This window comes from Periplaneta americana, chromosome 9 (genome assembly GCF_040183065.1).
Source record: "Periplaneta americana isolate PAMFEO1 chromosome 9, P.americana_PAMFEO1_priV1, whole genome shotgun sequence".
Taxonomy (NCBI): Eukaryota; Metazoa; Arthropoda; class Insecta; order Blattodea; family Blattidae; genus Periplaneta; species Periplaneta americana.
Window position 1 is genome coordinate 128,775,500 of NC_091125.1, and position 12,369 is coordinate 128,787,868.

Consider the following 12,369-nt stretch of genomic DNA (forward strand, 5'->3'; position numbering starts at 1 on the left):
GTTTGTTAAAATTGCTCTGTTATGTTGATAAAACAAAAGCCAAGTACAGCAAGGATATGATTATAGCATTAGTACATTAAATTAATAAACAGTTTATTATTTAACTGAAATTATGGAAAATAAGTTCTAACTGAAGGAAATGCTGCACATACCTCTCTGATGGTGAGTGTGTGAGACATCATCTGAATGTTAACTTGGGACTGACTGGTTGGAAGGTTGTCGCTGGAGCGAGACCTCACAAGCTGGCGGGACCCACTCAGAACAGTTCGACTCTTCAGCAGCATCTCTGTCTTGACGAATACTCTCGAGATGTATGCTGAACTTAGAGCTCGAATGCCAAATGCAGTGCGGAGGAGTTTGGTAGTTGATACCTGCCCAAAAAAAAAAAAAAAAAAAAAAAAAAAAAAAAAAAAAAAAAAAAAAAAAAAAGAATTACTTACATTTTACGAGTGTTGTCCTTGGAGATCAAGTGGTTATCATGCTTACTTCTGGAATCAAATATCACAGGTTCAAACACAGCCAAGATGCAAAGATTTTTAGGAGGAAAAAATCCCAAGTCCAACTTAATCAGATGAGGAAGTAAGCTATTGACTCCACGTAGTAAACTGACTACAATGTCATGTAAACAAGGCTGGCAAAAAACCACTACATTTTAATACAGTAGAGTCTCGTTAATCCGAACTAATTGGGAGCAAGACCTATTCGGATTACAAGATTTTTGGATTAACCGAAATATTTCCTGTAATGTAATGCATGCTATTCGCGAGAGCTGAGAGATGGTGGTGGGCTGATGAGAGTACCCTGTTGCTATTTTTAGAACCACAACCAACAGGTTCACTTCATTACGACAACAGAAAATTACTGATTTTATGAACATGATAGATGTGTAAATTATGTACAGAAAACACTAATTGTTAAGTACCCTTGAATGTGCTATTTTCATAATTTTTTAAAGTAAAAGAAATTGAGTGAATTTATATATTTTTTCTTTTCGCTACTTTGAACTATTACAATAAATTTTGTTTTTTCTTAAAATAATTTTGTTCGGATTAACCAGATTTTTGGATTAGCGTAGTTCGAATTAACGAGACTCAACTGTATTTCAGTAATCAGAATTGGTTTCCACTGATAAAAACTGATTTTAATGTTAAAACTGCTAAATACCTACAGTACACAGCCGCATTTGAGAAGTCTTGAAGAGGTAACTAATTGAAGATATTTTATTTTTAAACAGTTTAAAATGCGAAAGTGTCTTTTACGTGTAAAAACGCCATTCTTGCTGCTATTAATAGCTTTTTAGGGTGAAGTTAAACCCTTTGCAGAAAAAATTTACACTAGGAGAAAGATACAGTCAATTCTGTAAGTTGATGAAAAGCAATGAAGAACAAGAACTGACAGCGAATTGATGGCTTCTTTATTTCATCCATTAAAATACACCACAAGTCTGTATGAAATGAATATACAGACTCACATTCAAGTTTTGAACAAAGTAAATTAAGGATTTCCTTATGGTTATAAATAACTACGAAGTTATTTGCTTGTTACTGAAAAAAATGTTTACAGAAATAGGCTTCAGCAATGATTTGCAGCTCACGACCAACACTTGACTGAGGGTCTGAATTCAGAAACTCTCTCTGTTGCCCTTGAAATGGTTTTATATCTTGAAAACTTACTTTCCACGTCACATAATAATAGTTTGAATAATCGTCTTTATTAATACATTCCATTGGCTTGGGACTTCGTAGAGTCAGGGTGATTATGGAGTATGGTGGAATATTTACTGGAATGTATTAACTGATGTAAACTGTTCCATAGTCCTTTGGTATGACGAAAAATTTACCTTGCTGAACGTCTCGAACTTTTCGCATTTATTGATATCCAGATTTTTCAAAATTAATAGTCAGTTTGGACGATATTAACCAAACTACCAAGACAAAATGATGGCAAGTTCTCAACTCGATCAAAAACAGTAACAAGGTTTCCAACTAGATTTAAAGCAATTATGACTCTCCAACTCAACCTTACATACAGTGTTTGAGTTGATTTCTTAATCAACAAGCCAATTCATATATTCTATCTACATGCTTGTGTTCACATCGTGGTGAAAAGAATTCAAGATTGATAATGTAAAACAATAAAATAGTTCTTTATATGTCATATGTATTTTAACACATTGAAAATATATTGCATTTGAAAAAGATACGAAAATACGCTGTTACATGCAACATAAGAACACACGAGTATTTAATAAATTTAATAATTGAAGACTTAAAAAAAACAAAGGTGCTAAATGCCCAATCATGATCTGAACTGCTTACAGGTGTCTTGATTCTTACCCTGATTGCTATGTAACCTGAAATGGCACATAGCACATATCTATGTGAAAATCTCAATTTCGAAAAAATGACACTTAGCACCATTGATATTTCAAGACCTCAGTTGATAGTTTACGTAATTTTATTAGAATACAGTTATAATCCTTAAAAATATGCAACTGCATTAACTTTCGTGGAGAGAGTGAGGAAGAGGAAGGGAGAGAGAGAGAGAGAGAGAGAGTGTGTGTGTGAGAGTGAGAGAAAATGGTGAGTGAGTGACAAAGAGAGAGATAGAGTGAGTGAGAGAAAAAGTGAGAGAGTGTGAGAGAGGGAGAAGGGGAGAGAATGAAAGTGTTGAGTATGTAAGAGAGAGTAGATAATTGATGCAAAAGCCTTGAAGATAACAAAAAAACAAATATAAAAATCTCTACCTGAAATAAATTTTCTATGTAACCAGTAGCATGATAGAATTTACTTTTCGTAACAGATGCCTGTGATTTATTTCCAGAATTGCTTGGTCTAAAATTGTTCAGAAATGAAGAATTATGGGAAGAGGCTAAAATATATAATAAAAAGAGTATTTGAAAGACTTGGTCATACTTTGAGAAAAGAAAAATCTTATATTTGCTGGAATGTTCTGAAATAAAATTCACGGTGAAATAGTGATAGAGTTTGACACAAACAACCTGGCAAAAAAATACTGGCATCATACTGTTTAAATAAATAATATTTGTGCCAGAAAAGTATACTCTAATGGAAACTCTATGTTCTAGGTAAAGAATCGATTTTGCTATTATTATAAGTTAATATGGACTAATATTTTACCGGAATTTGTTTACAAAACTTGGTGAGAGCTGAATCAACTCCATTGGTTAAAATCTCATTCATCCAGTCCGAATTTTGGGGAGCTGAGTACTTGTAGAACAGCAATAATATGGCCATGGCAACACGATAAAGAACTTTTATCCCCTCGTTGAAGAAGCAGTCCATTACTCGAACCTGTTCAAAAGAACATAAGACAGGTGAAAAAATATACGATATTATATTTTAAGTGACGACATGGAATGCACTGATTCTGAAAATGTTTGTTGCGAACAGGTGCTTTTTGCTCTGGGCATGTGTGTTGCTTAATTCTTCGACTCAGAAATATTCTAGTTGAGCCATCTTTTTGCCCACCATTGTACATCAGAAGTTAAAAGAAAACTTAATTTTGAAAATAATACTGATGACAATTCTGGACAAACATTTCTTACAATGACTACATAATAAAATATACAGACAGAATTAAAACTGAAGAATATTGTATATTTCAGTGAAGTATATTTACTACTGTAAATAGAAATGAGAAAGCATTGAGGAACTACTTGTAAATGAGTTTATTACGCACAATATACTTAACATTACTTCAATCGGTAATTATGTATGGAATTATAGGATGGGGTAGCTTATTTAAATCCAATTTAATCCACTTTATTTATTACAGAAGAAAATAATTAAAATATGTCTTCATCAACGTATTGATTTTCATACTCAACCCTAGATGTTGATACAGCGTCGTAAAATAACCCAATAAAAAAAATTCATACTCAAAAATTGTTTTTAAACTTTAAGGTTCTTAAAATAAGACAAATTTATTATATTATATTAATAAAATTCATACACAAAAATCGAAATAACTTTGAATTGTATTCTCGTAGTTATGAAACAAAAGGTATGAATTTTTTTAAGATTGTTTGAAACAAAATGCAACACTGCTACAGTATTTAATCACAGTAGTAATTTAGGCCCAAGAATATATAACAAATTCACATTTAAATATCCTAATCTTGTCAATTCTGATAGTGCTAGTATTAAATTAAAAAAGTTACGTATGGATTTTATAAATAATAAAAAATTGTAAATTTAAATTTCTATATTCTTATTGTGTAGTAGACATAGAACAAATGTATTATACTCGTAACTTATACTTCTGAATTTAAAATCAGGAATCCACCCCCTGAGCACGAGTTTTACTCTTTCAGGGGTGAGCTAAAACTTTATATGTGTATACTATTGGTTAGTAGTAGGTTATTTTATGATGCTTTATCAACATCTTAGGTTATTTAGCGTCTGAATGAGATGAAGATGATAATGCCGATGAAATGAGTCCGGGGTCCAGCACCGAGAGGTACTCAGTATTTGCTCATATTGGGTTGAGGGAAAACTCCGAAAAAACCTCAACCAGGTAACTTGCCCTAACCGGGAATCGAACCCGGGCCATCTGGTTTTGCGGCCAGACGCGCTAATCATTACTCCACAGGTGTCGATTGAATACGAGTATATTTGATATATTATAATAATGGCAAAAAATAAATAATGATCATAAGCATGGAATTTCCATGGCTTAGAATTATAAGGTCGAGGATTCGCCATGGATTACCTGACATTCGCTTTACAGTTGGGGAAAAGCTCGGAAAAATTTCAATCCAGTAATCAGTCCAAGCAGGAATCAAATCCATGCCCAAGTGCAGCCCCAGATCAACAAGCAAATGCGCTACCACATGAATTAGACTAGTGATGCATATTGATGTTAACGATGTAAAACGAAGTATAATAAAGTAATACAATGCTCAGAAATTGGCGAGTTATTGGCATAAAAGATTGCGATCTGGCGTCTTTTAGTTAGTACACTTACTCGTATATTCTTCCTGCTCTTGCTCAGTAGCCGTACCAAATTGGTGCATAAATGCGAGACTGGCAACAGAGAGGTCCCAAGTTAGAGACTCTTTAGTTTTCTTTCTATTTTTCTATTCCATGTTATTCAGCATTCAGAATTAAGCTGTAACTTACCTATGGATGTGTTACTCGTATGTATACAAAAAATAAAAGAGAGTTATTGCTACTTTCCTTAATGAAGTGTCTCCCAATTATCCTATCTTACATTTACATTTCAAAGCACGTTCCTTCCTTGGGGAATGAACATAACATTGAAGCCTTCAGCCACAGAAGTCATACTCATTTCCTCTCTTCATAGAACTAGCTGTGTTGTTAGAGTGCAACTATTCGAGCTGTCTTTATCACAAATTGACAATGGATGTTCCATCATTTTCACGCAGTAGTGACGGTTACTTACATGTAGTCAATGAAAGAAGTTTGGTGATTTCCAATAAGCAAAATACTGTCCAAATTTTACGAGAGGATCCCTGCGAGAGAAGTATGGTCCTTGCGGGGTAAGAGGAGAGAGTAAGCCAGTAACTCAACGTTCTTGAAGGAGCAGGTGGATGGAAGTGGTGTCATTGGCCGGCTGGGACAAACAAGGCTCAGTCAATGGCCAGCCAGTTCCGTGTCAGGGATAGGTTATATGAATGGGGGAAAACTGACATTCCTTGCTCGGATCTTCTCGTGAAATGCTGACTGTATAATCACAGTCTAGTATATACAGTCACGAAGCTCAATACGTAGTAAATATGCATCCATAGATAGTTGCTAACCACTAGGATCGCTACTATCGCCTCATTACAGACAAGGCGAAATAGTACTTGCACAGTCTATTGTTCCTAGTACCCTCATAAACTCAAGCTTCGTGACTATATATGCTAGACTGTGGTATAATGTTAAAGCAGCATCACTCACACTAAGGCACAATGTGAAGGAAATTGTAATAACTCTCTTTCGCTATTATTTTATACACACGAAAATCACGTCCATAAATAAATTACAGTGATGATTCTGAACGCAGAATAACATGACAAAAATCAAAGAAATGTAAAACTGAATATCTCGAACGTGGCATTTCTCTGTTACCAATCTCGAACCTATGCACAGATCCAGCATAGAAAATTCAAATTATGGTTTATTTAACGACGCTCACAACTGCCGAGGTTATATGAGTGTTGTTGGTGTGCCGGAATTTTATCCTGCGGGAGTTCTTTTACATGCCAGTAAATCTGCTGACATGAGCCTGTCACATTTAAGCACGCTTAAATACCATCGACCTAGGCCGGGATCGAACCCGCAACCTCGAGCACAGAAGACTAGCACTATATCAACTACGCTACCCAGGCCGACTCAAGCATAAACACCTGACAGGAACAGGGGATAGGTTCATTAACTAACTAAAGAGGCAATAGATCGATCACAACTTTCACTGCTTTTGATCACTATAATTTGTTACACTTTATTTAACATTTATTAACTTCATCTGAAAGAGTATCATCAATATCAGTGACACATAGTAAGTATATCCACTCTTTGTCATAAGCCACTCTAATATGACAGTTTGTAATTTAGCACAGAAATGTTGAGTACCAATATTTAAAGCTCACCAAATGAGTAAAGGGCAGTCCCTGTAGAATCCACCAGAGCCAGTCTATGAACATACGTTCAGTACGAGTACTGGGGCAATGCCTTGCCACATGTACTGCAGCTGATTTCTGGAATAAAAAAAAAATACATGGAAAACTAGAAAGTACCAACACTGCCATTTACACAACAGATTCTGATATAAGGCAGGTCTTACTACCTGACACTGCAGTTGGAAAAAAAAATCCTTTACAAGTGGAAGTTTTTAGTCTACAGGTGGGAGTAATAATGTATAGAAGCACGTATCAGAACGTAAAAATATCGCAATTATAGTCGAGATTTCACTTGGTTATATATATTCAAAATCCATTTGAAGTGAGAATGAATTAAATAATTTCCAGGGAAAAATTGTTCCGGGGCCTGGCATCGAACCCAGGACCTTTGGTTAAATGTACCAATGTTCTACCAATGTTCTACCCGGGAACTCTACCAGACACCGATAAAATGTTTCCCTCTATATCCACAGACCTCAAAGTGGGCTGACAACCATCAAGCAACCAACATTGAGTGCACACTAACTCTGTGTGACTTAAATTGTAGTTTTCTGTTAACGAACAGTGACGTGTATTATGCAAATAGAGCTTTCAGGTATAACTCTCTGTAAAGTTGATTTGAATAATTTCGAGGGAAAAATTGTTCTGGGGCGGGGCATCGAACCCAGGACCTTTGGTTAAACGTACCAACACTCTACCAACTGAACTACCCGGGAACTCTACCAGACACCGATCCAATTTTTCCCTCTTTGAGAATAACATAAGTTGAGAAAATTTGTAGCCATTGGTTGTAGTGTGACTATTATAATGCAGCTCAAATCCATACCTTACTATTCTTTGTTATATAAGAGTGCTCTGTACAAGTTTTTTTACAACAAAAATAGAAATACATAGTTGTGGACTTCTTCAATATACAACGATACATGAAAATGGTCCAGAAACTGAGGACAGAATCTTATGTACATGCAAGTCAATGGCATAAAAGTGGTAGGGCAACAAATTAGTTTTATTCTCCAGTGGCATCTGGTAACTTCAAACGAAATAAAATTAAATTCTTGCTCAATGAGTTTGCTACTCATTCTCGTTTGCTAATCTCTCAAAGAATGTAAGCTCAGTCTGAAGAAATGAACAGTCAGGCAAAATTTAAATTGTGTATATGATGAACAAACCACGATAGCAGACCAGATCTTCAAATTGTAGTATGGTCAAACCGGAATATATGGCACATTTACCCTTAACAATAATCTTTTCAGTAGTACACCTTTAATAATCTATACTAATAATAAATCTGTAGCCAAAATTTTTCTGGTAATTTTAGATTTTCCAAAAATAATTGGTCCTAACATATATAATTAACCACCCTGAAACCAAAAATAGCTTTTTTGACATTTTTGTTTGTATGTCTGTCTGTCGTCTGTATGTTTGTTACCTTTTCACGCGATAATGGCTGAACGGATTTCGATGAAAATTGCAATATAAATTAAGTTCGTTGTAACTTACATTTTAGGCTATATGGCATTCAAAATACATTATTTAAAAGAGGGGTTATAAGGAGGCCTGAATTAAATAAATCGAAATATCACGCTTATTATTGATTTTTGTGAAAAATGTTGCATAACAAAAGTTTCTTTAAAAATAATTTGCGATAAGTTTTATTCCTTGAAAAATTTTGATAGGACTGATATTTAATGAGATAAATGAGTTTTAAAATTAAAATAACTGCCATCTAAGGCCGTGTAATGAATTAAAAAACAAATGACTTCGTCTATAAGGGGCCTTGGACAGCAACAATCGAAAGCTATGAAAGATAGCCTACAGGGAATGTTTCTGTGTTTGTATGAAGTAATATCGGAAGCTAAATTAACCGATTTGTATAATTAATTATTATTTCACCATTGGAAAGTGTAGTTTCTTTAGATGGACATAATGCTATAATGTTATTACAGTAACTTCTGATATAATATAATATAATATAATTTATAGTGTAACGTAATATTATATAATATAATTTAAGTTATTTGAAGGGTTCAGAACCATAGTGGGCCAAGTGCCATTTACTGAATACGTAGAAAACAAGGGTTAAAATGAAGTTATTACCATAATTAAATGGAAACATATAAGAAGTAAAATAAAGTATACAAATTAAATCTAAATGATGTCAATGTTCATTAAACTATGGTTGCATGTAATAAAAATTAAGAAACATGTTAAAGGAATTGTCATTGCACTAAATGAGTGGTCTCTGGACAAAAATGATCGCATTTTAATTATTTGGATGCAATTTAAATTAAGTAACGTATTAAACGATTTATCCTTCTATCAAACACGAATGTTCACTGGATCAAACGTCCTATTTTAATTATGTAATTACTTCATATTTATTTCTAACGGGTGCAGCGGAGCGCACGGGTATGGCTAGTAAATTGATATAAATATTGTATAAGAGTTTAATTTACCAATTTCGATCAACTTTTATCAGACTGTAAAATATTCACCAGATGATGAAATAAGTGAATACTCACCACGTGCTTCTTGGTGATTTGCATTACTGTTCTCCAAGTAACTTCGTAGAGCTGTTTTGTTTGGGTGATGAACATCTTTTCTTTGGCAGCTACGAGGCTTGCCATGCAGTTATAACAATCTTCCTCTAAAATAAAATAAAACTAACAAGTGGATACCTGAATTAAGCTCACGTACATTCTGTAATAATCTACAGTTGCTTTGGTGTCGTACAATATGAAGTGTTACAAAAGTGTTTTTATAATAACTGGAAAACGAAACATAGCCTCATCAAAATAATTCATAGAGTTTTCAGAATACACTGAATGAAGTAACTTTGATGAATATATACATAATGATGTTAATATTAATACAGTAATTATAATTTTTGTATTACAATAGACTCTTGCTAATCCGGCCATTCCTTGTACAGAAGGTTGCCGGATTAGAGAGTGTGTCAGATTACTGACAGTGCTTAAAATGTCATTAACTTTAATGTTATAAGCTGCGCCAACCACTCCACTTACACTTCTAAATTGCGTGTATACATATGTAAGTATACACGTGCATAATACAGTATAACAAATGACACTGGTGTAAATTTCCCAGAAAGCTATTACAGAAGAAGTGATATGAAGTAAATTAGAAGGAGGCTGGATAACTGAGATGCCGGATTAGCGAAAGTCTAGTGTATTTGTTTACTAATAAAAGTATTAATTATTGGTTCTAATGTAATTCGAATTCTTTTAGGTTAAGATAGGCTGGGAGTTCGTTTTTTACTGCCTGACAAATCTAAATAAAGATATTGTAACAGAAATTTTTACTTAGAATATAAGTTCATATAACAATTCGAATTCAGGTTCATGATATTCAAAATGTTTTCATAATTAGTATTCAGTTTTGGACAAACTAACTTTGCCTTAACCCTGCATTACTCAGGTGGGGTGTGGTAAACCCCGGTGCGTATATTTCAAGGAAAATCTAAGAGATGGAGCTAATGTGTACTCTGTGCATCTGTATACTTTTCAATCACATTCAGAAGAGTTCACTTAAGAAATTGTTTAAGTGAACTAAGAATAGTATATTTAATTGCGTTTATCTGATTTCTGAAACTTGCGGAAAAATATATTAGTTATTTAAACTGGGGTTTGTGAAACCCCACCTGAGCCATGGTGAGAATATTTATAACCTGAGTAACGCAGGGTTAAACTAACTTGTCCAAGGCATTCAGCAGGTGCAGAGTGCTAAGTCACTAAAGTAATCATTTAATGATTCAAACTTTTGGTCAAAACTTCATAAGCGTGTATAAGACTCAAAGTACAACTTTAAACAAAAATAGAAACCTATGTCACACTGTATGGACTCTCATAATCACACAGAAGAATAATTATGTATTACTTCCTTAACTAATGTAGTAGTGTTTATGCATAGCATACCCTATCGTTGTTTAGTCAACTGTCCGAAGACAGGTCTGGACCCCACAAGTGACACCAACAAGGCATCACTCATGAGGCAACTAGACTATGAGATAATGAGGAGAGTGGCCAGTTTCTTTCCTCCTCCATTGCACACATCACTGACTAGTAACATATTACACTAATCAGACTTCAGATGTATATAAACAATTGAGGAGCTAACATTCTAAATGTGCTAAGTGACAAAAACAACTTCCTGAGGTATTGATGAAAACACACTGTGAAATGCGTGTTGAGATACCTACAACAAGGTCTTTTGGCACACAAATGAGTCACTTACAGATGAGCTACGACAAAGACAATTTAGTATGATATTCCTTTAGATTCCGCGCCGTGGTGTCGTGGTCTAAGGCATCCTGCCTAGGACTCGCGTTATGGAATGCGCGCTGGTTCGAGTCCTCATGGGGGAAGAAATTTTCTCATGAAATTTCGGCCAGTGTATGGGACCGGTGCCCACCCAGCATCGTGATGCACTTGGGGAGCTACGATAGATAGCAAAATCCGGTTGCGAATGCCAGCTATAACGGCTAACCACACGATACCTCCATTCTGGTTGGATGATCGTCCACCTCTGCTTCGACATGTGGGCGTGAGGCCAGCAGCCAGCTGGTCGGTCTAGGCCCTTCACGGGCTGTAGCACCACGGATTATTATTATTCCTTTAGATTGAATGAAATGAAATTTGAAAAATTGGAAAATTCGGTCTTCAATTGTTCTTCCTCTCCTCAAGTGAGATGTACTAGTAATAAATGTAATAACATTATATTATGTAGTTGCGCCTGCATTGATGCTATGTCACCATTCTGTATACACTATTTTGAGGCTACTGTAAGTAAGACTTGATATCATGCACAACTAATACTAAACAAGTCAGTGAAGCTTGTATGTAATTGTTTCAGTGCTGCGCAATCATTACAGAGCGTACAAAGTAATTAGTCAGTGTCCAGGGGTCCCCAGCACTGCAGTTAAGATATGGCGAATATGAGTTTCTTATCAAAAGCTGTTCCACTTAAAGAGTCCTGTGCACAATTCTGAATTTTTGACCAAGTTATTTGATCACCCAGTACTTATTATCATACTCCCAGTTCTAGCTGCATGACAAAAATATCAAAACAGCTGTTTATACACTAACACTAGTGTGAGAAACAGACACGAACTTTCAGCATGGAAAGTCTTTTAAATGCCTGATGATTATACCACCATCCCGATTAGATACATATAGTTAAAGCATCATGCTTTTGTGGCCTATTTTTATAGACAACAGTGAAGTAACGAAATATTCTATAAAACAAATTTTATTTAACCTTCCATGAATCTACATAACTACAATCTTACATTACTCTGGCAACTATTGCATTAAAAATGCCAAGTATAAGCAGGTCTCCTATGTTTTATATACATTGGCATTAGGAGGGAGTATAATGGTCAGCACCACAATCCAGCCACCTTTTACCCTGGTAATGACGTGGTACTTAATTTTATAGGAGACTGGAATAGATCTTGGAGTCGTTGCTGGAAGTCAGAACTGTCTGAAAAATCACAACTTCACCTGGATTTGAACCAGGTTTCTTTCTGTAGATAGATATTGACAGCCAGGTTGGTTCTCAGAAAAACAACATGGTATAAACAACTCTCCAGAAATCCTTCTTTCTGTGAAGAAGTGTCTCCTCAAAAATAAGAGACATTCTGGAAGTAATGACAGAGAAAAAGATCCTGTAATACTGACAGAAGTTAAATCCATCATGTT

At 34.9% G+C, this 12,369-nt stretch overlaps 1 protein-coding gene across 2 annotated transcripts in view; it reads right to left on the bottom strand.

Annotated features, from left to right (window-relative positions):
- Positions 1-12,369, bottom strand: part of sky (GTPase-activating protein skywalker) — a 157,144-nt gene that overhangs the window by 45,278 nt on the left and 99,497 nt on the right. For both annotated transcript variants that reach the window (XM_069835857.1, XM_069835856.1), the window contains exons 4-7: positions 9,172-9,296; positions 6,620-6,727; positions 3,141-3,314; positions 153-371 (exon numbers count right to left, since the gene is read on the bottom strand). In XM_069835857.1, coding sequence (XP_069691958.1) covers positions 153-371; positions 3,141-3,314; positions 6,620-6,727; positions 9,172-9,296 — 626 coding nt within the window. The remainder of the gene's footprint in view (positions 1-152; positions 372-3,140; positions 3,315-6,619; positions 6,728-9,171; positions 9,297-12,369) is intronic.